The following is a 9,610-nucleotide window of genomic DNA, read 5'->3' as shown; positions in this document are numbered from 1 at the left end:
ACTCCATCTAAAACTGTTAGAATTGATAAATTAATTTAGTAAGGTAGCAGGATACAAAATTAATATTCAGAAATCAGTTGCATTTGTATATTCCAATAATAACCTATCAGAAGAAGAAATCAGGGAATCAATCCCTCTTACAATTGCTTCAAAAACAATAAAATATCTAGGAATAAATTTAACCAAAGAAGTAAAAGACCTGTACTCAGAAAATTATAAAACATTAAAGAGAAAAATCAAAGAAGAACCAATAAATGGAAATACATACCATGTTCATGGATAGGAAGAATTAATATAGTTAAAATGTCAATACTACCTAAGGTAATATGTAGATTCAATTCAATTCCTATCAAACTACCAAGGACATTTTTCTCAGAAATAGAACATATAATCTTAAAATTTATATGGAACCATAAAAAACCATGAATAGCCATGGCAATCTTGAGAAATAAGAACAAAGTAGGAGATATCAGGCTACCTGACATCAAATCATACTGCAAGGATACAGTAATCAAAACAGTATGGTACTGGCATAAAAACAGACACATAGACCGATGGAACAGAATAGAGAGCCCGGAAATAAATCAATCCATATATGGTCATTTAATCTATGACAATGGAAGAAAGAATTTACATTGGAGTACAGATAGTCTACTTAATAAATGGTGCTGGGAAAAATGGACTGACACATGCAAAAAAATGAAAATGGACCACCTACTTATACCATATACGAGAACAAATTCAAAATGGGTTAAAGACTTAAATGTAAGACCTTTTATCATAAAACTCCTAGAAAAAAACATAGGGAGTAAATATGCAGTCATTACCCTCAGTAACATTTTTACTGATATATCCCTTTGGACAAGGGAAATAAAAGAAAAAAATAAACATATGGGATTACATCAAACTTAAAAGTTTCCTCAGAGCAAAGGAAATCATCAATAAGACAAAAATGCAGCCTACTGAATGGGAGAAGATATTTGCCAACTACATAGCTGATAAGGGGTTAATATCCAAAATTTATAAAACACTCATTCAACTCAACAACAAAAAACCAAACAACCTAATTATAAAATTGGCAGAGGATATGAAGAGGCATTTCTCTAAAGAGGACGTACAGATGGCCAACAAGCATATGAAAAAAATGTTCAAACTCATTAATCATTACAAAAATGCAAATAAAAACCACAATGAGATACCACCTCACTCCAGTCAGAATGGCTATCTATCATCAATAAATTAACAAAAAACAAGTGCTGGTGAGGTTGTGGAGAAAAGGGAACCCTGGTGTACTGTTGGTAGGATTGCAGATTGGTGCAGCCATTATGGAAATCAGTATGGAGGTATCTCAGAAAACTGGAAATGGAACTACATTATGACCCAGTAGTCCACTCTTAGGTATCTATCCAGAGAAACCCAACATGCTAATTCGAAAAAATATATGCACCCCTATGTTTATCGCAGCGCTATTTACAATAGCCAAGACTTGGAAACAACCGAAATACCCATCAGTAGACAACTGGATTAAGAAACTGTGGTACATTTATACAATGGAGTATTACTCTGCTATAAAGAAGACTGAAATCGTACCATTTGCAACGATATGAATGGACCTAGAGACTATTATGTTAAGTGAAATAAGTCAGTTGGAGAAAGACAAATACTTAATGATCTCACTTTATGTGGAATCTAAAAAACTGAATGAATGGGCAAAGTAAACAGAAATAGTCTCAGAGATATAGAGGAAAAACTGATGCTTGCTAGTTGGGAAGGAGGTGGGGATGAGGGAGAAAGGAAGGGATTAGATAGCATAAATAAGTAACTACAATATTACCACAAGGATATGAAAGACAGTTCAGGGAATATAATTAATAATGTTGTAAATATTTTGTAGGGTGTCAGATGGTCACGTGTCTTGTTAGGGAGACTGCTTCATGGATGGGGTAGAGGCTTGATCACTGCACTGTACACCTGAAGCTCATGTTGTATAATATTGTATGTTAACTATAATTGAATATATATGTATATATATATATATAGTCACAGGATGTGGAGTAGAGTGTGGGAGTGGAATCAAGGGAATTGTAATAGATATGCATGATATGGGGGAAGCGGCGGCAGATTGGGGAAGGGGGTTTATCACTTTGAGGTGTAAAAAATAAAACTATTGCACTGTGTTGTACATCTGAAACTAATTTTTTTAAATGTTTACTTCACAATAAAAAATAAATAAATAAAAAAGAAGGAAACTTGATTGATGATAAAATCACTAAAAACAGAGTATGTTGTCATTTCAGGGGAAATCTTATACAATAAGTATTTTACTCAAAAAGACTTGTTGGTTGGAACTTTAAACCAGTCCAAAATAAATATTAGTTTTTGAGTCCCAACAATCCATTGAAAGCTTAAGAACTGGGAATTATTTTTATCTGAATTATGCTGCATAATCTTCCTACCTGTGTAGTCTATTTTTCTCCTAATATGTGTAATGTGAAATAATTATTCACAGACACCTCTGATCATGTTAGATGATGGTAGGTATTTAACATTTAAAAAAAAAATGTGATGGCCTGGAGAATCACAGAATAAGAACTTGTGAAAATTAAGGTGATGACAGAAATAAGTGCGTGAGTGTGAGAGTGTGAGTGTGAGTGTGATTTCAGAATTGTAATCTCAGAATCTTGGATCTCGTTGAGTGTTAAATTGATATTTATTCCTAGTTTCTACTTTATTCAGGGTTGGGGACTCTGGTAATGACCTATGTGGATACCATCAACAAAGGAGCAGTTCCTTGTTTGGAGAATGCAGTGACAACTCTGGCCCAGCTTGAGAACTCAGCGGCTGTGCAGAAGGCAGCCGACCACTACAGTGAGCAGATGGCCCAGCAAGTGAGGTTCCCCACAGACACGCTCCAGGAGCTGCTGGACCTGCACGCAGCCTGTGAGAGGGAAGCCATTGAAATCTTCATGGAGAACTCCTTCAAGGATGACCAGAGGGAGTTCCAGAAGAAGCTCATGGTACTTTGTCTTAACATTTGTCTTTCCTAATTCTTACCCTGCTGGAATGATGCCTAAAGTTCCACATATTCATCTCATAGCTCATCTCATATTCAGGATAGTCTGGATTCCCATAAAAGAGAGAATTCTAGAGGACTGACTATATTTTCTTCTTTTTCCTCAAAGCTTACGAAAGCTATTCAGGATCTGTTTGATCTCTTAAGCAAAAATCATCATTGATTTCACCTTTAGTGAATTATGGCATGCTTCCAGAACCCCTCAATATCATTTCTGAGCTGGTTGCTCTCTAGGTATATGCATTCCTATTCCTAGACACTTAATTTCCTTAGACAGACTCTCTTAACAGGTCACTATTTATAGTATTTTTAGTTGTGTCATTATATTATTGAAGATAGAATCACAGCATGCTACAGTTACTAGGAACTACAAAGAATATATTAGTCTGGTGCAAATGTAATTGTGGTTTTTCATTCTTGAAATTTGCCTTTGATATTGGAATACATTCTTAAATAAATGTGGTTATGTTATACATCATTTTAATGTGCATTTTTCACTTTACGTTTTTGAAATTGGAACAATTTTCTCGTTAGAGTTCAAAATGGGTTGTAAAGCAGCAGAGACAACTCGTAACATCAAGAACGCATTTAGCTCAGGAACTGCTAAGGAACGTAGAGTGCAGTGGTGGTTCAAGAAGTTTTGCAAAGGAGATGAGAGCCTTGAAGATGAGGAGCATAGGGACCAGCCATCGGAAGCTGACAACCACTAGTTGAGAGTAATCATCAAAGCTGATCCTCTTATAACTACATAAGAAGTTGCCAAAGAACTCAACATTGACCATTCTATGGTCATTTGGCATTAAAGCAAATTGGAAAGGTGAAAAAGCTCAATAAGTGGGTGTCTCATGAACTGACCGCAAATAAAAAAATCATTGTTTTGAAGTGTTGTCATCTCTTATTCTACACAACAAAAATGAACTATTTCTCAGATGGATTGTGATGTGTGACGAAAAGTGGATATTATATGACAACCAGCGATGACCAGCTCAGTGGTTGGACCGAGAAGCTCCAAAGTGCTTCCTAAAGCCAAACTTGCACGAAAAAAATGTCATGGTCACTGTTTGGTGGTCTGCTGCCGGTCTGGTCCACTATAGCTTTCTGAATCCCAGTAAAACCATTACATCTGTGAGGTATGCTCAGGAAATCGATGAGATCACCAAAAACTGCAACGCCTGCAGCTGGCATTGGTCAACAGAAAGGGCCCAATTTTTCTCCATGACAATGCCTGACTGCATGTCGCACAACTAACGCTTCAAAAGTTGAACAAATTGGGCTACAAAGTTGCCTCATCCACCATATTCACCTGACCTCTCATCAACCAACTACCACTTCTTCAAGCATCTTGACAACTTCTTGCAAGGCAAATGATTCCATAACCAGCAGGATGCAGAAAATGCTTTCCAAGGGTTTGTTGAATCCCAAAGTGAGGATTTTATTCTACAGGAATAAACAAACTTATTTCTCATTGACAAAAATGTGTTGATTGTAATGGTTCCTATGTTGACTTATAAATATGTGTTTAAGCCTAGTTATAATGATTTAAAATTCATGGTCTGAAACCGCAATTACATTTGTACCAACCTAATATAATGCATCCTCAACATTTCACAGTTGAAGATGTGGCCCAGGGAGGTTAAAATTTAGCAGGGTCTTGCAAAGAATTTTCAGAGTTTGGAGAGTCTCTGGATTCTTGCTACATTGCTTGTGCTGCTCCACTAGAATGCTTTTCTTAATGAGACCACAGAACACCCAGCTAATAGCTAATAGTTCCTTTGAAATTTTATTTCCTTTCCTCTGTTCCTTTCTTCTGGTGACATCCCTCTACTTTTCCCTTGCAGGAAATCCTAAAGAATAAGAAGGGGAGTTTCTTGCTGCAGAATGAAGATGCATCTGCTAAATACTGCCAGGCTAAACTTGATCAGCTTTCAATGCCCCTAATGGAAAGTATTTCAGCAGGAACATTCTCTGTTCCTGAAGGGCACAAGCACTACAGGAAAGCAAAGGAAAGGATTGAACGGCACTATTGGCAAATGCCTGGGAAAGGAGTGAAGGTGAGGAAGAAGGGGAATGTGGTTCTTCTATCGAGTAGAGTCAGGAGGGTCTCCTGAAAATCTGAGAGGACAGCACCAATTGTGGGTAATAAGAGAGCATGGGGGTATCATGACAGCTTTAGCTTCTAAGGTCCACTATTTTCTCTTACTTCCTAAGTAGAGTAGAAATGTCTATTCTCAAAAATGAGTATGAATTTCTGAAATCCATGAGAGACAGAACAGAAATTATGCATTTCTCTATCTAACAACATGACATTCAGTGTACCAAGTGTTGTGGATTCGTGATGGAAAGTCAGTATCTTTTTACTCAAGGCTGATCAAAGTGAAAGAGGGTCAAAGAAAGAGACAGGTGCATATGGAGTGATAACACTTATGAACCTGTGACCCTGGGCTGCACTGGTGATGGTAATAAATATAAATATAATAATAATAATAATAATAATAATAATAATAATACAACTAACATATTGAACTATTGCCTATAGGCATAGTGTTAAGCTCTTTCTCTTAACATTTTAACTTAATCCTCCAAAAAACATTATGAAACACTTTTATTACCCACATTTTGTAGATGTGATCCAGGAGGCATAAGCAGGTTATATAACTTGTGTGAAGTTACACATCTAGCAAGTGGCAAGGGAGATCAGCAGTTTAAAGTCTGCATTTCACATTGGGCATATAGCCTAGGATAACTTCCAGAAGAGGGGGATGTAAATTTTGAAGCATTTGTGCATATTGTCCAGGTTGAGATGGTATCTGAAAGGAAGAGCCCTAAGTAAACATGCAAACACATAAAAGCACCAAGAGGTTGTGGGTTTGTATAACTGCACATAATTCTGACTGGCTGAAACCTAGAGCATGCGTAAAGACGTAGTGCTGGAAGAGGGACTAGAGGGAGATATAGAGAGTCTCTGAAAACAGTAAGGAACTTGGACACTTTTATGGGGCCCTGGAGCACTTTAAGCAGAAAGTAAAAATAACACAAATGGACTTATTTGCACAGAACAAATTTCAGTAGAAATCTAAGTTCTTTGTTCCTTCTTGATTCCTCAGGCAAAAGAGGTCTTCCAGTGATTTCTTGAGTCACAGGTGACAATAGAGAAATCCATCCTGCAGACAGATGAAGCCCTCACCCAAAAGGAAAAGGCCCTCGCAGGTATGGGGCAGGACCCAACTCTCAGCGCGGTGGGAGGTCCCTGCAGTGCCTTCTGACAGATCTAATGAAGATATTTCCAAAACGATGAGTTTCCCCTTCTTCTGTGGAATGCACACTCTGCCATATCTGAAAATAACAAGCAGAGTTGTGGTTGTACATCAGCCAAAAATCAAGGCCTTTTCTTTCACATTCTCGTGTGATGGTCTAGCTACTAGGGTGAATTCTGAGATTCCCCATTCTTTCTTCCAAATTTGATTTATTCTCTGATCTCAAGGTGGTAGAGCTTAGGCCTGATCTGTTACCTTCTTCTCTTTCTAAAACCTTCCTGGGACAGAGGAGCGGGCCATGAAGGAGGCAGCTGAGAAGGAACAGGCGTGGCTAAGACAGAAATACCAGGAGCAGCAACAGCAGATGGAGGCACAACAGAGGAGTTTGCAGGAAAACATAGTCCAGCTGAAAGAGAAGCTGGAGATGGAAAGAGACGATGCTCTGAGAGAGCAAACAAGGATACTAGAACACAAGATGAAAGTAAGTCCGGCCATGGCCTCAGTACTTGCTGATGGTTATTGCCCTGGTAAATCAGGAAGGAATGGGTGAATGTTAAAGCAAAATTAAAGAGAACCACTACTGCCACTTACTGCATTTGGTTCACTGAAGTCCTGAATCCTGGCTTTCCAAAAGGCCTTTGAGTTTTGTTCCACACTCACACTCTGGAGAGTCCAAGATAACCTGGCCCCTCCAAGTCCTTGGAGAAGATAAATAACCTCTCCAAGGTTTGGGTTGCTATGTTAGTGTGACTCTAGGGTGTTCTCATGGAGCCCAAATTAAACAGGATTTCAGAGAGTATCAAGTACACATTCCAACCAGGTGTTTTCAATATAAGCAGCAACTGGGTGCTTCACCAAGATCACTGTCAATTATCAGAAGCCCTACTAATAGCAACTATTCCCATTTGGATCTATGCTGGCCTGAAACCATCAACTCTGTCCACACCTAGAAATGTGAGGAACTGACACCTTCAAAACTTGCTGCAGTTGTCTCTAGGTATGCATAGCTTGCTCAGGTCACCACATAGCATTGGGGAATCCTCTTTTTTTCCATCTAGAAATGTTTACGTCAGGATCCTTGATCAGCTTATGGGTTCCTATTATTTCTACAATATGGGTGAGCATGCCATCCCAAGTGGGACTGAAAATTTGTGCAAGTGGACTAATGGCTCCTTCCCAACCCACAGTTTTGTTTGGAACGCATTATTGCATTTGTCGTTATGCCTGGCTTAGTACCCTACCATGACCCTAAAGGTGCATGATATTAGTAAGGTTGAAAACTATCCTTTCTCTCATTGTCCAGGTCTAACACAGAAGATGTCATCTGCTTCTATTGTTATCCTTTGAAGATCTAAAAAGAGAGAATACTTTTGTGTGTAACATAAAGACAATTTAATAACATTCTTATATATGAAATCTGACTCGAGAAAAATGGGGATTTTCAAAAGTTTACTTGTCCCTCTCTCCATACCCTTTGTTTTAGATCCAAGAGGATTTTCTTAATGAAGGATTTCAGAAGAAATCTGAAGAGATAGAGGCAGAGATAAATTGCCTGAGAAATATGATTGAGAATACCGAAAAGAAGCAAGGTCCCTGGATTTCACGAGCCCTGAAAACCTTTGCTGCTGGAGCATCTGCAGTCTTATCTGTACCTGCTAAGCTAGTGGGTAAGGGCCTGAGAGCCCTGGGATCACTGTTTAAATAGGATTAGCTTTTCTTTTAAGGAAATTATAGAATGTGGATATATGCACTGTCTTATTTTCAGTGTATATGTTTTTAAAATTTCACTCAGCAAAGTTGTAAACATAAGTGCCCACTAGAATATATCAGTGCCTGACACACATTAGATAGATTAAGTGTTGGTTTTAATAGTTTAAAGGGCAAAACAAGCAACTGTTTATAACAGCAGTTGGCAAACGTTAAATCAATCCTGATGCCTCTTTTTGTAAATAAAGTTTTATTGGAACACCATCACACCCATTCATTTACGTAATGTCTATGACTGCTTTCATATCACACAATAGAGTAAAGTCGTTGCAACAATCACTATACAGCCCACAAAACCTAAAATTTTTTCTTTGGGGCACGTTATAGAAAAAAGGTTGCCTTACTTATAATTAGAAAATGAAGCTAAAGTCACCAGGTATAACCTTTCACTTTTCAGATCGACAAGGATCAATAAGTTTGATAGAAAATTGTGTTAGAAAGATATGGGAAAAGAGTCTCTCTCATATGGGAGTATAAGTTGGACAATTTTTGTTGAGGAGTTGTGCTAATATTTCTTACATGTTAATGTATTTATGCCTTGATATACCATGTTCACTTTTAGGAAAATACAAGTACAAAATTATACACACACATGCACACACACACATACACACACACACACACAAATGAGATGTATTGTAGCATTGTTTTTAATGGAAAGACTTGTAATACAAAGTTTAGTATGTGCATGTAGTGGGATTCCAGGTAACTGTTAAATAATTTGACAATGGAGTTTATATATACTAACATAGAACAACCTTCAAAATATATTTTAAGGTAAGAAAATGAGGTACAAAACTGTGTGTGTAATGTGGTTTCTGTGGATATAAAAAACGAATTCATGAAAACTACTAACATGGATGGGATCAGGAGAAGGAGGGACACGTAATTTTCATTATATATTCTGTCTTTTAAATTTTATAAAGAAAGCTTGTATTACTTATTTATAAAAAAGTAAAAATATAAAATGTAATACTAATAATAGATACTAATAGGAATGTAAATTTGACCACTAGATGATAAATTGTTCGTTGATTCTCAAAATGATATCAGTCAGTTCAATAAGGGGTTTAAGGCTGAGAATGAGAATACTGGAAAACACAAAATGTGCATGTTAATTTAGTTTTCTTTTTGGCTTTGGTTTTTTAACCCCTGTATTTACTTCAAACTTTAAGGTATAAAGTTTCTGGTGATTCTTTGAAATCTCAGCTGGAGTGTCTTCTATTTTCTATTTCTGAATTACACCTTTAAAGTGTTAGAAACAGAATTACCAAAAAACAAGGACATGCACTTTTAAGAAGGATCCCTTTATCTTTAAAACATTCACTTGTGGCCTCTCTGTTGTATGCCAGGGTGGGTGGGAAACGTGCCATTTCAGAACTAGGGTGAGAGATCCTGATACGTGGAGGCCAAATATTGGCACTTAAGCACCAGAAGCCAAGTTGATGCAGTGAGTTGAGCAGCAAGGCTGGAGTGACAGCCAGCTAGGCCTGACCATGGAGAATTCAGAAGATGA

At 37.5% G+C, this 9,610-nt stretch overlaps 1 protein-coding gene across 1 annotated transcript in view; it reads left to right on the top strand.

Moving 5' to 3' along the window:
* LOC109392984 (guanylate-binding protein 6-like) overlaps positions 1-9,277 on the top strand; it is a 35,402-nt gene extending 26,125 nt beyond the window's left edge. The window contains 5 exon segments of the mRNA XM_019661773.1: positions 2,737-3,017; positions 4,912-5,124; positions 6,178-6,280; positions 6,615-6,808; positions 7,811-9,277. Coding sequence (XP_019517318.1) covers positions 2,737-3,017; positions 4,912-5,124; positions 6,178-6,280; positions 6,615-6,808; positions 7,811-8,032 — 1,013 coding nt within the window. The 3' untranslated portion in view covers positions 8,033-9,277.
* Positions 9,278-9,610: the final 333 nt, after the last annotated feature.

Source organism: Hipposideros armiger, unplaced genomic scaffold (assembly GCF_001890085.2).
Source record: "Hipposideros armiger isolate ML-2016 unplaced genomic scaffold, ASM189008v1 scaffold_361, whole genome shotgun sequence".
Taxonomy (NCBI): domain Eukaryota; kingdom Metazoa; phylum Chordata; class Mammalia; order Chiroptera; family Hipposideridae; genus Hipposideros; species Hipposideros armiger.
This window is presented reverse-complemented; position numbering and strand designations above follow the sequence as displayed.